General features: G+C 47.0%; 1 protein-coding gene across 8 annotated transcripts in view; it reads right to left on the reverse strand.

Annotated features, from left to right (window-relative positions):
* prdm16 (PR domain containing 16) overlaps window positions 1-18,888 on the reverse strand; it is a 265,795-nt gene that overhangs the window by 175,088 nt on the left and 71,819 nt on the right. For all 8 annotated transcript variants that reach the window (XM_080763705.1, XM_080763704.1, XM_080763706.1 and 5 more), the window contains exon 2: window positions 4,111-4,787. In XM_080763705.1, coding sequence (XP_080619831.1) covers window positions 4,111-4,787 — 677 coding nt within the window. The remainder of the gene's footprint in view (window positions 1-4,110; window positions 4,788-18,888) is intronic.

Consider the following 18,888-nt stretch of genomic DNA (forward strand, 5'->3'; position numbering starts at 1 on the left):
TGCCCCCTCTCTCCCCCTCTCTCTCTCTCTCTCTCTCTCTCTCTCTCTCTCTCCCCCACTCTCCTTCTCCCTTTCTTCTCTTTCTCTGTCCTCTCTCAGCCTGTCTATTTGTCTAAGACCAGAGGCAGTGGAGGAGAAGGGTAGATGATGGGGGGGAGCAGAGAGCGTGGTTCCTTGGGGAGTCTGTTGATGGCTATCAACAGTCCCACTGTTATGACTATCTGTGATAAGAGCTCTGGGAGGGACAGAACCCCAGAAGGGCCCGGCCGGCTCGCAGACCCGAACCAGACAGGATGTCTTTTTAAAAAAAATGAAAAAGAAAACAAGTCGTCCAATCTGCAGTGCGACCCGAGGAGGGGCTTTCAGAATGCCACGTCGTGGGCAGGAGCATGCAAGAGAAGAAGAGATGTCCAGCCCTGCTTTCTTACTGCACGTTTCCAGAGCACTGTTTTCCCAAACATGTTTGGGTCATGGACCAATTTATATAGGTCGTGAGTAAATGTCCCCTTTATGAATATATACTTTTTCATTTACTAGATTTAAAAGCCTATATATTATTTCAAAAGAAAAAAAATCACAGCTTCATCATCAATTCAAAACAATTCAGTTATCCAAAAGTATTTTCATGAATAAAATAAAAAACTAAATAAATTCCATAAATAAATTACAAAAAAAAGTAGTGAAAATAATCTACAAGATCTACAAGCTCACAACTGGGTGCAAAGTGACGCTTTGTGAGCCATTGGGAAACCGTCTAATTTCTCTTTTGGGTCTTGAGCTAAAAGGTTCTGGAACCACTGGTCAAGTAATGGAAAACTTTTTTTAACGTGTAAAGAATACGGAGAAAGTGACATCAGGTGAACCGTCCACAAGGTACACAAAAAGTGCCACTAGCTCAATATAATAATCAAAATGTCCCCATACTGTACAGTACCAGAACCGGCCAATAAAACCGGATTTATACTAATTTGTGTGCCAGTGCCAGGCACCGAATAATATACTACAAGATCACAATGTGTCACAGCAGGCATATTATCAACTATATCAAGCCCTATACACTACAGTACGTACAAAAGTTGCGTGACACACAAAGAGACAGGCTCATGTGGAATGTGCTCCACAGTTTGTCAATGAACCTGCGATGTGTGGCTTATTGGTCTAAGATGGCTGATATGTCAGGCAAACACACTCAGACAAAGACCTGCAGTGACGCGCCGATCGGATTAATGAACAGAGGCACACAGATTCCTTACTCGAGTACAAGTTAAAATACTCATCTGGGGATGAAAAAATAAGCTCCTGTGAAATATTTAATATACCTGTAAGTATAATTTGTCTCCGTCTCTGCTATACATCTTCTACTTTTGATGCTTTTGTGTGACGATGTCGTCAAAAACATCACACATTAAAATATGGAGATAAGAGATTTCTGCCCGACACCAACAATGTGTATATAAAAGTGTTCTTAAAGTATAAACATGCTCTTAAATGGCTGCATGTGGCTCAGGAGGAAGAGCGGCTGCCTGGAAATCAGAAGGTACCCGCACCCAGTTTGATCCTACCTCGAACATACAGTAGGGTTGAGGGGACATAAGGCTGAGGGAACATAGGGTTGAGGGAACATAGGGTTGAGGGAACATATAGGGTTGAGGGAACATAGTCCCCTAACCAGTCCCCAGGTGTTATAATAACAATGTTCCTAATGGTAGGATGACTAAATGCAAAGAGAAGAATCCAGGTATGTCCGTCCGTCTTACTGCTAATCTCCGGCACCATTAACCCGGTCGATGCCAAACTTTGCACCCACACTCCCTAGTTGCCAACGATGAACCTCTGCCCCAAATGTTCCAGAACGGTCCGTTATGTGGAGGAGTAATATAAATGGTGGCGCTATAACAGGCCTCCCTCCCCCCAATCAAACACAAGTGTTTGGTCAAACCATGTGACTTCCATTTGAAAAGCATTGGGGCGGCCATGAAACACAGACAGACAGACAGACAGACAGACAGACAGACAGACATACAGACAGACAGACAGACAGACAGACAGCTACGGATGGGGGTGGTGGGGGAGGGAGCTATAGGGAGAAAACATGAGAGCAGGGGGAGAGTGTAGTTTTTGGAGGGGTGCCTTACGCACCCTTGAATGGCTAGCCATAATATGAACTTTACATAGGAAAAGGTTGCTCATGGCACACTGCCATGTGCTGTAGCAGCGTGCGCTTTGTGCTCTAATCGCCAGCGTGCTCTTACAACTGTTAGGAGAGAGAGGAGAAGAGAAGAGAAGAGGGAAATGGGATTTGGGAGGGAAAAGGTTTAGGGATAATGATTTTTGAAATAAAGGCGTATGCATGTTGGCGCGGCGTGCATAATCCCCCTGACCCTACACTTTACAGTTAACAGTCTAATCCCCAATCACAGTTGGGCTTCTTCTTTAATGTATGTTGAAAATGTTCAAGTGTAGAAAAAGAAAAAAAGAAAGAAAAAAAACTTCTACTCATTACACAGGAAAATCCTCAATGTTAGTTTATCCTTTTGGACAAAAGTGTACAAAATTTACTTTTAGAGTTGAATTAACAGGATTTTACAATGTATAGTGCTTGTATCCTATACTGTATGTTTGGTCCTGCAAGTACCGGTACTGTACATCTCTTTTTCTCACCTGACATTATAGTTTAAGTGACCCTTGTTTTCATTACATCGTGCTCTACAAATTTAAGCTAATTCTTGTCCATTCTTACAGTATCTTATTATAAGAGTATCAGACTAGCATTAATGTACGGAAAAAACAAAGATACAAGGTTTCTGCCAGATATGATTCAACTCAGAGAGCGTATATATACACTGAAGCGTTTAGTACATTCTCAGAATTACAGCCCGAGTTCCTAACTATCAATCATTGAGCTGCATGGGGGACCCTCTGGAACGCATCCCAGAACCCCAGGGGGTCTACTGAGCCCTGGTTTGAGGACCAGAACCCCAGGGGGTCTACCGACCGACCCCTGGTTTGAGGACCAGTGGCATGAGGCCGCTGGCGGTGTCTAGTTCCTGCACTACAGGCCCTTTCCAAGATGACTCCAATGATTAAGTCGTCCCAAGCCTATATCCATAATTGCATATGAACGTAATATTAGACTATACGAATGACCGGCCCTTTAGAGAGCAGAAGGGGCAGGGATCGGAGTTAGCAAAATGAGAAGCAGCCCGGGATATTTCATCTCTGATTAGACATATGAGAGAGAGAGACAGAGAGAGAGAGAGAGAGAGAGAGAGAGAGAGAGAGAGAGAGAGAGAGAGAGAGAGAGAGAGAGAGAGAGAGAGAGAGAGAAAGCAAGAAACCGAGAGAGAGAGAGAGAGAGAGAGAGACAGACAGAGACAGAGGAGGACGGCACAGAGAGAGGGAGTTCCTTTCTCTCCCTAATGAGCTTACTGAAGCAACTTCAATATCCTCTAATGTCATGATGAAATGAAAATTAATAGTTCAATACGCCGCCACCGCATTGGGCCACGCTTCTACCATTTCCATATCGGGTGGCGTGACCAAATGAGCGCGCTCGCTCGCTCGGACCGACGCCCAGAAAAGCTGATACCTACACTAATCAGACAGATTTTTCCGTCTGACATTGGCGGGCTGGAGGGAGGAATTCTGGAAATGTGTGTGTGTGTGCGTGTGTGTGTGTCTGGTGTGTGTGTGTGTGTGTGTGTGTGTGTGTGTGTGTGTGTGTGTGTGTGTGTGTGTGTGTGTGTGTGTGTGTGTGTGTGTGTCTGTCTGGTGTGTGTCTGGTGTGTGTGTCTGGGTTCATAGATATGGGCCAATCAGAAAAGGGCATGCAAATGGAATAAGCATCTCCACTGATGGAGATGGAGGTCTCTGGAGGGGCAGCGATGTTTGGGTCCACTCTTCCACTTACCTTAAGGTAGAGCTTTTTCACCCTTTCATTTCATAACATAGTTGGATTGCTCACGAGAACAACGGGAAAAGTTGAAAAGGAAGATGCATACTGTACATATAACGGAAACTAAAATGGGTTGACACCCGGAAGCACGAAAAATGAAATAATAAAGTCCGAGAGGACAAAATGAACATGCAGATGAAGAAGAAGAGCCCTACCTCCCAGCCAAAGGAGGAGCCATCTTTGCCGGTGGTGGCCCCGTGGTGGTGCAGGTTCTGGGGTCCGAACCTCTCGCCCGCCCCGATGCGCATCTTGGCCCAGACGCCCAGGCCGGCGCCGGGCACCGAGGACTCCCGCAGCTCCAGCTCGCCGGGGATGGGAATGTCGTCGGGAATGTAGACGGGCGCCTCGTACGGGGAGCCCTCCTTGGGCGTGGCGAAGTCGTCCTCGTTGCTGCTGTTGCCGCTGTTGTTGTTGTTGCTGTTGTGGTGGTGTTGGTGGTGTTGGTGGTGGTGGGGGTGCATGTCGTGCAGGTGGTGGTGGTGCTGGTGGTGGTGCGAGGCGTAGATGTGGGGGTGGAGCAGGTGGTGGTGGTGCTGCTGGTGGAGGAGGTGGTGGTGGTTGTTGGGGGGGTGGGGGTGGTGGTGGGAGGCGGGCGGCGAGGCCGAGGGCGGGGACATGCCCATGAGGAGCCCATCCTCTCCGTCGCCACCACCTCCGTCCTCTGGGCTGTCGGCCCCCCCACCATCCCTGCCTCCTCCTCTGTCTTCTCCTTCTCCTCCGCCCTCTCCTCCGCCCCCCGCCTCGCCCTCTCTGCCACCCCCGTCGCCGCCCGTGGATAAACTGGGGAGGTCGGCCTCTGTCTCCAACGCGCTGTCCACTGGCTCACTGTCGCCTGCGGGGGGAGATCAAGGTCACACTTATTTATATGTCCCAAGCTGGGCAATTCATTTTACAGCAGATAATAAAAGCTCTAAAAAACACAATACAGTAAGACATACAAGCAATAACAGACATACGTATACAATGTCACAAGATACAGATTAGTGTAACTAACTATCTATCCTCACCACCGACCCCTGAAACTAAACGGCCCCTAGCTACCTCCTCCTGCTTCCCTTATTGATGGCCCGGATGGAGGTACATTTGTACCGGTTATTTTTGGTTACAGGTCTTTAACCATTGGCCGGAAGGCAGTAATACATATTCCCAGCTGTCTGTTCTAACAGAAGAGAGAGTATATTGGAGGTTAATAAAGGCAAACATGGAAGCTATGCAGGGGGATCAGCGACGTGCTTCATCCTCACTGTAAGCATGTATGATTTCTGCTCTAGAGGTTATTTTTTCTGATCCTCCTCCTCCTCCTCCTCCTCCCCCTCCCCAGTAGAAAACAGCGAGAGAACAAGGACGTCACCAAAGTTGAAGTGACGCGCCTCTGCACTGTTATTGGTCAGCGAAATACAAGAAGTGGGCTTCCTATATGTGCCAGATTTTCCAATGGGTTTCCCCAGGCTTTCATTTTTGAGCCGAATGCGAAAGAAAAGAAGACAAAAAAGCCTGGGTACCGAGGCTATCCTCAGTGTCTTATTGGACCTCACTTGATCAAAGACACGTCTTATTGGACCTCACTTGCCACAAGATGATTTTACTCATCTTCTCGCTGTACAGAACTCTCTAGGAAAATAGTGAGTCAGAGCTGAAGACTTGAATATTATGTTTCCTAACTAATTACCCTTTGCGACCCAAAAAATGTAAAAATAAAATAAAAAAGACAACATGATGCATCTGCAGCCAAACCCCTGTAACACCAATGAGAGTTCTTCCATCTGTCTGAGCCTCTGAGGGTTCGGGCACACAGTCAACACAGAGTACGAATGTACACTCCCAGAGTTAAGTTAACACAGAGTACGAATGTATACACTCCAAGAGTTAACACGGCCAGATGAAGAGCGAGCAGCGGTCAGAGTCCCCCCTGGCGGGTGGAGCTCTCCCTCCCATGCAGTCACAGTTTCCTGCGGGGCACGCAGGGCTCTCGTCTTACAGATAATGGGCAGCAGCGTCTGACCGTGGCCCGTGCATCAGTGACCTGCTTAGCCCAGTCGCCCAGCATTATTGTCACTTCCAGCCACTGACAACTAAATTGTGGTCCTGCTCCGGGATCCGACTGCTCCAAATGCGATGAAAGCGATGCGGAATATTGTGTGTGTGTGTGTCTGTGTGCGTGTACGTGCGTGTGTGTGTGTGTGCGTGTGAGAGAGAGACTTTAACGGTCATGGGAAGATAGCCTTTTCTTTCAGTGTGATAATAATAAACAACCACTGGTGAAGAAGGCTTGTTAGAATCTCCAACTGTGACACGCACGTGGCACGCATGTACACACACACACACACACACACACACACACACACACACACACACACACTGTATGAATGTGCTTCCCTTTTACTTTCCTCCCTTTGGACCAGGCCCAGTGTCTTTTAGTGGATGCACCGCTGCAGTTTTACTATCCAAACACAGGGACTGGCAATCAGAGGACTAACTAGGCCCAAAATTACAGCCGGAGTGGTTCCAATCAAGCCTCTCGCTCCCTGTAGTCTCCATGCCGCGCGCTGCCAAGCCTGCTGCAGCTCCCCAGGCCGGGGCAATAATATAGCACTATACACACAGCGTCCACAAACACCACTTGTTAGTCTCATGTTAGTTATCATCGTCGAGTCCATCATTTGTTCCTGCCAACGTGATTGCTTTTCATTTTGAGAACATCATTTGGACGAGTAGACGCACACACACACTTTTAATGTCATCTTGAATGGTTTGCATTGTTTGATTTCATTCACTCATCACTTGAACATGTGCAATAACCATTGTTTTGTTTGCAGCGTTAGTTTATTTTGGTTTATGCAGGTTTTTTTGTCAGTATCAGTTTTTAGTTTTTCAATCTAACGGCTGTAGGGTCTGCGGTAGGCTTGGTGAGAGAGGGTAGCCAGAGGCTGGTAGGAAGGAAGAGGCTTGAATGAGCTAAGCAAGAAACCAGATCAGTAAAAGAAACATCTAGAGCATATTCAGGATATGGCCTATCAGATTCCTGCTCTTTGATAAATGCACTGGAATTGCGCCCGGCCATATATTGAGAGAATATGAAAGTTGCTAAGTTAACTGACATGTACGTCTTAAAACGTGAAATGCGAAACTACGAAACCATGCGACAAGGGCTTTTCAGCGCCTGGCAAAAACTATACAGGGCCGTCCATAGAGATCCGGGAAACTTATCATATAAAAACTGCGGCAGTAAAAATCCGGGCTTTTTATGGCCGATTTTGCGTCATCCAGTGATTTCTTTTTTGAGGGAGGAAAAGAACCCATTTTTTTAATGATGGCTGTTTCATAGGAGCTCAGGCCAGGCGCGCAATTAAGAATGGAACATGTGAGCCAGCAGTAGCTTCCATTTTTCACAGATCAATTAAAGTTTTACTGCCCGGCCCCTATCTTGCTGCTGCCTCTCCACAATCAAAAGTGTTTTCGGGCCCGTTAAAAACTTTTTTTCTCTCGCGCTCTCTCTCTCTCTCTCTCTCTCTCTCTCTCTCCCCTTCACCCCCCTCCCTCCACTGGCACCCGACCCATCGGACGCAATTTGAACAAGCCGAGAGACAGCCTCGGAAAATCTATTAAATACTATTCAGCTTTAAGAGCCTCCGAACAGAAAGAGAAAATGCACTGAAAGCTACATACAAGTCATTTAAGGAGAAAGAAGTGAGGAAAACAACAATGAAAAAAGAAAACACTTAATGTTGATGAACAAAACATCTTTTGTGAGAGGCGTTAAGTAGGCGGTGAGGGAAAAATGGCGCGCACGCACACACGCACGCACACACGCACGCGCACACACACACACACACACACACAATGAGATGCTGACGTGAGGTATAAGATCTCATGCACTCAACTTCTCTTATTCATAAAAACGTTGCCCGAGAGAAAAAGAATGAGAAAGTAAATGGAATAATAGCCAGAGACTCTCTACCCTCCCTATGACATGCTGTGAAGTTTGGCCATGTTCAACAGTGAAGTTCCCCCGCGTACACACACACACACACACACACACACACACACACACACGCATGGAAAAACAGCAACCGACAAAACATAACTTACAGAGCAAAGAATAGAAAGCAGGAGAAGCTATATAGCGAAAGGGGCGCGGAAGAGCAGAGCAAGAAGAAGAAAAGATGTGAAGAATGTGAAAGAAAAAGCGATGACTAGCTCTCACGAGGAGGTGCTTTTTAAACATCTCTGTGTGTTTGCTCTGGGTCTCTGAGGACCCAGAGAGAGATGTTCTGGGCCCTCGGCTCCCAGGGGGCTTCTTAAAAATCAGACCCAGGCCATGCAGCCAGATAGCGCCTTCCCCCTCGCTCCACTCGCTCCTCGTGTTGTTATTCCTCTCTCTCTCTCTCTCTCTCTCTGACTCTCTTTTTACGGGGAGCTATTTATCCTGATTACATCAGGGGTCAATCATTAATTCGCACCTTGGGGGTCCTGCTGCTGGCCGCCACTACAATGGGCTGCTTGTTCAGCGTGTGTTATTTCAGTGGAAAACTACGGCGCTCAGGCCTGTGAGCGCGAGAGAGACCGGCCGGGCCACATGAAGGCATCTCATTTATTTGATAAATTGTAAATGTGTGCCTTAAACAGACCCCTTTGTTTTCCAGCAGGGCCTTGCAATAACAAATAGACATTTTGAGGGGCACGTATGAACACAGGGCACACCCCAGCACGTAAACGTACACACACACACACAGTGAGACACATTTGTTTGAGCCACAGGAAATGTTACATTACTGTGTACGATGATTTGAGGTGATGTGGTGAAGATTAGCTCTCATTTCCTTGCAGTACAAAGACATTACATTCAGAAATTCTGCCTTCTTTTAGGTACATAATAACCGAGGAGGAACAGTTCAAAAGATTTGGCTACATCAGCACAACTCGATTGTGTGCAAGAAATGTACTGGAGCTTTGGAAGGGGGGGGGGGGGGTTCGGCTTCAATAAGCACACTAATAACAGAGGAAAACACCACGGAAAGAAAATATGAAAGGGCGATAACGTTGTAATCAGCGTTGCCATGGCGAAATAACTTGACACGGCGCTGAAAATCAGCAGCCCGATCGGAGGGCCTTTACAACGGGCAAATTGTTCTGCGGTGGCGTTTAATCAGACCACTCTAGATTTAAACGTGGAGAGATAGCGATCTGGAGTCATTTTCTGCCGTCTGCGCGAGCGCACACAAACACATGTGCCTTGTGGCATATACGCATATTTGAGACAAGTTCCTATAACCGAGTCAGGTCGGTCGGTCGGGGGCAAAAAAGCAACGGTTCTCTCTGGCTGTGGTGCTAGAACCCCCCCCCCTTGAAACACTAGCGCTCTGGGAACAAACCTATAAATACGCGCCGTGCGAGGATTAGAGGCCGCTCGCTGCGGTAGATGCCTTTTTGTTTTTTTAAATGAAGCAAAGAATCATCAGTCATCCCGACAAAAAAGGCAAATACACAGAGGGGCGTTATTTTTGACTCGCTTTGTGTACAAATCTGCCACATCACCTGGTGAGGCTCTACGAGTTACAGAGTATATACAGAGGGGAACGTGCATGTCCATCTGGAGTGGACGCAGACCGTACTGTGTGGGCAGTGGTGTAAAAGTAACTAAGTACATTTACTTAGTTACATTTAGACCTGAAAACTGATTCTACAAAATGGCTTCTGACAGTTTTCTGAAAAAGCCATGTTTCTATGTCAGTGGTTCTCAACCTTTTTCATGTCAAGGACCCCCAAAAAAATATGTAATTGGCTGCCGACCCCCATCTCAAAACATGTTGTTCCAGGGACCCCGCCAGAAGCAAAGATTTGAGCTAAAAACTTTCGAGTATATACCAAATTTGCACCACATTTTCACGATTCTTTCACGAGAATTAGTATAAACACAATCCTTAAAGGGTTCCCGTCCTAAAAAGTTGTTGTGAGTACTTTTTTTCCACCACTGACTGTGGTGATCAGTGTGTGTGTGTGTGTGTGTGTGTGTGTGTGTGTGTGTGTGTGTGTGTGTGTGTGTGTGTGTGTGTGTGTGTGTGTGTGTGTGTGTGTGTGTGTGTGTCCAGGTGGGGGCCATCAGAATATGTGCACTACCTACAGAATACCCATGAGAGAGAGACAAAGAGACAAGGAGAGAGAGAGAGAGAGAGCAGAAGCACATTGGAGCCCCATCGACTCTGGCTAGAACAACAATAAATGAGGGACGTGTGTGCGCTAAAAAGGCTACATTATACTTTGTCGCACAACCGGAAATATAGCCGACCTGTAAGCCCATGGCGCCTTGCACCCCCCCGCGGCACATCATCTCCATCTTGTATAGATCACCTATTTTAGGCGCGCGACACCCGGCATGCGACCAGAGTATAACTCTGGCTTTATGATGGGGCCGTGTAGCTCCAATGCTCACAGAGACTGTATCTTTGTCTGGCAGTAAGTTGATCTGCTTCAGTTCAAAAAGGAAAGCCGGCATGCTGATGAAAAGCCAGCATCCAGGGAGAAGGCAGAAATATGCAACGTTCGGGCCCGCCGCCTCCAAATATGGGGAGAAAAGTTTGGTCTGGTGGTGGAGATGGAGGGGGGGGGGGGGGGGGGGGATGGAAGGCGGAGGGAATATGTGTTGGAGTATGACAGATATGAAAAATGGGAGGCTGGTTGAGCAAGAAATGACCAAACATTTTGATGTGGGATCGCTTTGCGCGCTTTGCGCGCGTGCGTGCGTGCGTGTGTGTGTGTGTGTGTGTGTGCCTGCATGCCTTTGTGCGGCGCGCACATACATGTATGCGTGTCTGTATGAGTGGGTGAATGTATACGTGACGAATGTGTATATGTGCATGTGTGTAGGCTGCATGTGCATGTGCATGTGCATGTGCATGTGCATGTGCATGTGCATGTGCGGTATATGTGTTCGTGTGCGGTTGTGCATGTGGAGGCGTTCCAACATCAGCCTAATGGTGTGCCCCCTTCAATATGGTGTCAATATGGTCCCACTTAAGGGAGTTATTGGCTGTGTTCAGGACCATAGAGAGATATTGGGTACCTGTTCCTCTTTAGCAGACACAAGCCTTTGATGATTTCTGTCTCCACACAAAAGGAGTCTAATCACCCTCTCTGCTTTTAGACCAGAGAGGAGGAGGAGGAGGAGGCGGCAGAGGGAGGAAAGAAAGGAGGCAGCCGTAAAAGAAAGAAAATGAGTTCAAATGAAAGGGGAGAGAGAGAGAGAGAGAGAGAGAGAGAGAGAGAGAGAGATCGGTTGGCAGGGGGTATCAGCTATTTGTAATGACATAAATGGGCACTTGGACGCCTTGTCCAGGAGAGGGAGTTCAGGGAAGGTGTACTGTGAGTTTGTGTATGTGTGTATGTGTGTGTGTGTGTGTGTGTGTGTGTGTGTGTGTGTGTGTGTGTGTGTGTGTGTGTGTGTGTGTGTGTGGGGGGGGGGGGGGGGGGGGGGGGGTGTGCCACACGGTGTCTTCTCGTAAAAGCAGCGGGGGACATTTCCAAGCAACACTTAAAAAGTATCAATATGGCTTCTTCCAAAAGAGTTTAGTCACTGCAGCCGATCCCACAGGTATAGACGGAAGAGAGAGGATGAAGAAATAATAAATGAAAGGAAGAAAGAAAGCTGCCCCAAAAAAAAAGTGAAAGAAAAAAGGACCAAGAGGAAAGAAATTATGCCTGAATATTGAAATGTCATTTTTGTAAAGCGCACACAAGCGGTGAAGCTATGACTCAAGACTGTCAGGCTTTTGGATTGAAAAATGATGTCGCTCATGCGTCTATTTTGATATAAATGTACAACATGGAGAGTTGAGCACGATGAACAGATATTACATAAAGGTAACATGACATACAGTAACGTGACCCGACTTCTTAACTTTAAGTACCATATTCCTGCGTTTGTGGGGAAAAAATAGGGTGTCCATTGTGTATTGCTTGTGAATAGTAACAAAAAAACGACATCCTTCATAGGGAATAGTGTGTGTGTGTGTGTGTGTGTGTGTGTGTGTGTGTGTGTGTGTGTGTACACAACAGCGTGACAACACAGTTGATGTATTGATGTGTTATTTGTGCTGAGAAGCCTAGAGCCATTCTGTCCTGGAACAGTGTGCGTGCGTGGGTGCGTGCGTGCGTGCGTGTGCGCGCACTGTGGGTGCGTGCACACACACACACACGCGTGTAGATTGAGACCTATATAAGCCTTCAGGCAAATAGAGGACATCAAGCCGGCGGAGAGCAGGTGTGTGCGTGACTGTGTGTGTGTGTGTGTGTGTGTGTGTGTGTGTGTGTGTGTGTGCGCGCCGTACGCGTGTGTGCTGGCCCCGTGCATGGTCCGCTATACTCTCTCTCCCTAGGGACACGGGCTGCGGCAGACATTTATTAACAGGGCAGATTAATAGTGCCAGGAGAAAATCATGTTCACAAACATGATAAATATTAATAATAATCAATAGCACGTTACATTTGCCAAATTGAGTTGCAAACATCACCCCCTAGGGGCTATGGGGGGAGGGGGGAAGAGAATGGGAAGAGGGGTGTGTGCACTGAAGAAGGACTGATCACATGAAGCTAGTGGTTTTCAACCCTTTTCACATCAAGGCCAGTTATTATTTGTCTGCATTTGAGCCACGGACCACCATGTGATGAGATGTATAGGCTCGCACACCCAAAACGTAAAAGTATGTTCTGTTTTTGTTGCATACGATTTTGTCTACAATTCCATGCTTTTGGGCAAACGTTGATCAAAACTATAATTCTTTACATTCTCTATTTTGTATAGAATTCTTGTAAATTAAGTAGTGCAGATGTTTAACAATAATGAGAGTGTCTTGAGAGCGTAAATTGAAACCAAATGGACCGTACGTGTCCATTTGGAGTTAAAGATCTATAAGGGTCCATTTGGTTACCAAACTACTGATGTAAAGCCTCAGAACTCTGCAGTACAAGTTACAACGGAGTCGCTTGCCGACAAGAACATAATTATTCTGATGACGTGTTGTGATGTGATGTATACTAGACCAGGGTTTTCAAGCCTTTTCATTTCAGACCCAAAACTTTTAATATTGTGTTGCCGTTGGATGATTTTGTCAACAATTCCATGCTGTATTGATGTTGTATAGGAGAAACAATATGGCGTTGATCAAAATAACAACTCTACTACATCCCCTAATTGTGTAGACTTATTCTAAATGTAGTAGTGCAGATGATTAACAATAATTTAACTCGTGCTAGCGTAAAATGAGCATTTTATTTGACCCTCTCAAGAGTTAAAGACCAACTCTCCACCATTTAGGACCAACTGGTGGTCCGTGGACCACTGGTTGAACACCACTGCTCAATAGAGAACTGCCCCCGAGTCGGCTCTGTACTTGGACCTCTTTTTTTACATGGAGGAAAGGAGGAATATAAATGTACGTCATTTAAAGGACCACTTCACCACTTTTCAACATACCTTCATATAATTGGTCCTCACTAATGTTCATAATAAAATATCACATTTGTTTTTCTACTCGGTCTGTGTCTCATAGGAGGGCTATGGGCAGTTCAGAAACCCGCCCACCAGTGACATCATCGATGGAGAATCCAAGCTATTAGAAACTGTAGGCTTTCTAGTCCTTTTTTTTTTAATATATTTTTTATCCCACGATTTTGTAACCCATTTTTCACCCCTGTGTCAATCATCTACTGTGATCCTGGGCTCTACACATGCACCCTCCGCCAACCTGGGGAGAGCAACGGACTTAACTCATGCTCCCTTCATGCCTGAGTGTCCAAGTTGCTCCTTTACACCTGACAGGGGGGAGTTTCCCTGGTTGGACGTAGCGCGTGAAAGGAACACGTTATTCCAACCAGTTCCTTTCCCCTCCATCAGGCGCCCCGGCTGGCCAGGGGGAGGCAGTTTAGAGACCAGGATTACTGCATGTTTTTGTGAGGGTACCTACCCTAGGGGACACGGGGAGAACATGCAAACTCCACACAGAAAGGCCCTTTCGCCAACCCCGCCTTCGGGTATGGGCACTGATGACGCGGAGGAGAAAACACGCCGCCAGCACCCACAGTGCCCCGAGCGGGAATCGAACCCAGGACCTTCTAGCTGTGAGGCGACAGCACTACCAACTGTGCCACCGTGCCCCTTTCTAGTCCTGAATAATATAATAATAATTTGTTTAAAACAAATCTGCCTAACGATGATGTCACTGGTGAACTGCCCATTAGTGAGGACCAATTATGAAGTTGAAAAGTGGTGAAGTGCTCCTTTAAACAAAGCAGCTTCTCTCAACATGACCATGAAGCGAGTCCTCAGTACATGCTGTTGTTGACCCAAATCGCCACAGATCATGATGGTGTCAAGGTTTACTTACAGTAAGTCTTTCATGGATTATGTGCACATGCCTAATTCACAGCACATGCAAGTACATGCATTCAAATGTGCATGTGAGTGTCTTAATTGTGTGCGTGTGTGTGTGTGTGTGTGTGTGTGTGTGTGTGTGCGTGCGAGAAAGATCTGCCAAATCAACTACAGTAGCTACAGTACATAACTGGAGGACAAGTGTGTGTGTGTGTGTGTGTGTGTGTGTGTGTGTGTGTGTGTGTGTGTGTGTGTGTGTGTGTGTGTGTAGGGTATGGAGGTGCCAGGGGGAGCAGCCTGCCCCATACATCAGCCTATTACTCCCAGGGCCCCGTTCTCCTCCTCCTCCTCTTCTCTCTCTCTCTCTCTCTCTCTCGCCCGCTCCCTCCAGTCATTAGCCAGTGAATTAACGACAATCCAGCCTGCTATTAATCACACTGACAAAAGTGTTAGCATTGCCTGGCTAGGCCGGCACGAGACTGAGGGGGGGGTGATGGGAACGGAGAGAGAGAGAGAGAGAGAGAGAGAGAGAGAGAGAGAGAGAGAGAGAGAGAGAGACAGAGTGAGAGAGAGACAGAGTGAGAGACAGAGAGTGAGAGAGAGGGAGGGAAGGAGATGAGAAAGGCAGGTGCAGACGGCATGGAGTTGGATGGAGGAGAGGGCAGTGATGTAAAGACGATGGGAGGAACAGGAAGCAGAGGAGGTATAGTGTATATTACTAAGCATTTATTTCTCTATTGTCACAGAAAACTGGCTGGGATCACCTTTACACTAAATCAGTTCCAGGTGGTCCCCAGCTAAATGATGGAGAACGGATAAATGGACCCTTATAGAGAGTGTAAAATGAAACCACATGGACCCGTACGGGTCCATTTGGTTTCATTTCACGCTTACATTCAGGTTTACATTATTGATAATCCCTGCATTAGGCTATATATACTTACACAAAGTCTACACAAAAACAATTGTTATTTTGATGGTTTCCCTCCTATGGTATAAACCACATCAATACAGCATCATGTAAAGATACAACTACAACAACACTATTCTTTAGTTTTGGGTCTCCTCTATATGGTGGTCCGTGGCTTAAATGCTGAATAAATAACGGGCCTGGATATGAAAAAGGTTGAAAACCACTGCACTAAATGCATACAGTAATCATTACAGGGCAGTCCAGCCAATATGCTCATAACAGTGTAAACTGTGGATATTACCAGTGTTGTTGTATTCTCACACCAAAAGCCTTCGGTTCCTTTGCCTCTCCTGCCAAATAACAACTAGGCCTGCCATTTAAGACTGTATAAGCTGCAGGGAGACAGTGGGATATTTAAGTCATGAACCTAAATTCCTATAGCTTTTCGAATTGTTCCCATATAAGCCCTCCATATCTCTCTCAATGCAATTCTCTCTCGCTCTCTCTCTCTCTCTCTCCTCCCCGCCGTGTCTCGCTCTCCTCTTTTATCCCTTGCTCCCTCTGCCCTGCCCGAGAGAGAGAGAGAGAGAGAGAGAGAGAGAGAGACCACCTGCGGGGAGTGGTGGCGGTGGGTGTCAGGTGGGCTGCGGTCATGTCATCAGCCTGTCACTGTGGATGGAGCAGACATGGGAGGCATGCTAATCCACTTAGCCTCCAGAGCTACACGGACTATAAGCTAGGCGCTATAAACTATGGCGAGGGAGGCAGCCCTGCATGTGTGCACTCAGACGAGGGCATGTGGCTCAGGAAGGACACATGCGTACACATAGCACAGATACGCAAAAATATACACAGCATAGGGCCAGCGCACGCACGCACACACGCACGTACGCACGATCGCACGCACGCACTTGTAGGTTTGGCCCATGCAAATCATCACAAGTCCATATATAATGACTCAGGTTCATATAAAATCTTGCACGCGCGCACACACACAGTCACACACACACAGCAGCGCCTGGGGAGATCAAAGTCGGCCAACAAGCATTCTAGGTGTCAGAGTTCAAAACTATTGTGCCACTCAGCCAGATGCTATCTGGGAGCGATCCATTCTGCTCTGGCCAGCGTAGCGTAGCTTAGCGTACGGTACTTCCCCAGTGAGGAGCTGCTGGCTGTCCCAGGCCGGGCAGGAAGGAAGGAAGCCCGGGAAACAGATGCATGGGGACGGCCAGGAGAATGGAGGGGAGGGGAGGGGACACAATGCTCTCTCCCTCCATTACATCCCTCCATCTTGTGTTCCCACCTCGCCTGTTGTTTCTCCATTCCTCCCAGGCAGCGTGCGCACGCGCGTGAGAGAGAGAGTGGAGGCGCATACAATCAAGCCATCTGACAATACTGTATACAAGTGGGGCGGAAACATTGGGGGGGGACTGAGGCACAAAGAATGCTGGGAACATGGGAGAGACTCCGAGGACAGACTCCATCCACCTCAGCCTGCTGTCTGACACCCACTAGAGAGGGGGGGGGGGGGGGGTAGAGTGAAGAAGAGAGGGGTGTGTGTGTGTGTGTGTGTGTGTGTGTGTGTGTGTGTGTGTGTGTGTGTTAAAGTAGGTGGCGCCTGATACAACAACTGCTGCGCTCAACAACAGCATCATCATAGATCCGCGTGTCCGTGCATGTGCGACCTACGAGCAAGACGGTGCGCACCATGAACTGTCAATCAAATCTGCGACCGCAAGAGCCACCATTCTAGGAATGAAGCGATCAGAAAGTGCACAACACTGGACCAGTCTGAGGCTGCAGGGAAAACTGGCTCTTCTTCCCTTTGCAAACCACTCATTATCACACTCTATACTGTCAAATAACACCATAGGTGAGGACATTCTCATTTTCACTATTAAAGCCCGTTTACAGGTGTTGCCGACCAAGTTCAACTTGGCAACCTGGTACCCATCAGCACACGACCCACACTGCATCCTACATCCAGTACCACATGACAAAGAAACAGTCGCACACATCTTAAATGGTTGCAGCCACTATAAAGGACTGTACATTGCCAGACATGACCGTCTGGTGGACCTGGTCTCAGACAAGATCAGAGGAGTACAGGACAGGACAACAAGAATGTATAAACACAGCACTGTAAAAATAGACTGGTTTGATCACAATGACACGCATGTCAATTCACTACAAAATATTCCAAATACCCCAGATATTGTGTTCATCAATGAAATTAGAAAAACTGTCACTATATTTGAAATAGGCTGCCCATTTGATTTGTATATGGACACTTGTTTTACATCCAAACTTATGAGCAGAAACGTATCAGCTTCTGGTGGAACGTATTATGGCCTTGGGATATAACTGTCAACTTATTGTCCTTGTATTTGGAAGTCTGGGCCATGTCCATAAACTTGTGCTCAGGGGTTTGCAATTGGGCGGATTGCTAAAAACAAATGCAAAAAAGCTGGCTAAATACTGTTCTGTCTCAGCTACTATGGGCAGTCTGTCTGTCTGGAGAAGGCGTTGTTTCATTTATCCCTAGGTGGCTTAAAAAACCCAAAACAAACATCCTGTCTAGTAGTATCAAGTATATAGTATGTCAACAATGTGCTATATATATATATATATTTATTTCTTTTTTCTCTTCTTTTCCCTCTGTGTGTTAAGCATGTGCAGCAGCTTGGTTGGACCATATAATGTATAACCTTATTCTGACCAGTGTTTGGGTCTATTCTGTATACGCCACTTGTGCAGATCCAAATAAAATAATTCAAATGTGTGTGTGTGTGTGTGTGTGTGTGTGTGTGTGTGTGTGCGTGTTTAACACACATAGGTTAAGTGTCAAACTTTCCCACAGTTCTGTAATTCTCCCTTAATTGAACCACTTAATTAACAGGCAAAGAATCACACTGGGACCTGCAGCATAAATAACAGGGAGCATCTGTGTGTGCGTGTGCGCTTGCACGCGTGTGCGTGTGCGTCCGTCCGTGCGTGCACGCATGTTTGCATGTGCGTTTGACCATAAGCCTATACAACACATGCGTTGACAAGAATATCTGTCTCTGAAACAATGGAACAAGAGAAAATGAGAGAGAGACACAGAAGAAAAGAGCGAGGGAAAGGGAGAGAGAGCAGGAGGGTAGAAGGACAATAGGACAGATCGAGTACAACGAGAGAGAGAGAGAGAGAGAGAGAGAGAGAGAGAGAGAGAGAAAGAGAGAGAGAGAGCAAAAAGCTATTTTGCCCCCCTCCTCCTGTAAGTGTGCAGGGCGCAGGGTGAATGGCGTCCATTTGGAGATAATTGGCTGGTAATTAGGTGGGGGTCGACAGGTCGATTTGGGAACAAATGGCCGTCTTTAGCTCAGGTGGCCCTTATAGGACATAATGGAACCTCTACCTCCCTCCCTCTCTCTCTCTCCTCTGCTTGTCTCTGGGCCTTCCCGTGTGTGTGTGTGTGTGTGTGTGTGTGTGTGTGTGTGTGTGTGTGTGTGTGTGTGTGTGTGTGTTTCAAATAAGACATTCTGGCTAACTGTCTTAGGGCCTATATTCCTGTGCAACACAAACGCACACACACGCCTAGAAGCTTATCCTACAGGGAGTGCAGTGGATGTGCTGTATTCACATGCATTGTGCTGTACCTTCAGGGCAGAG

This window comes from Protomyctophum bolini (genome assembly GCF_963924005.1).
Source record: "Protomyctophum bolini genome assembly, chromosome: 5".
NCBI lineage: Eukaryota > Metazoa > Chordata > Actinopteri > Myctophiformes > Myctophidae > Protomyctophum > Protomyctophum bolini.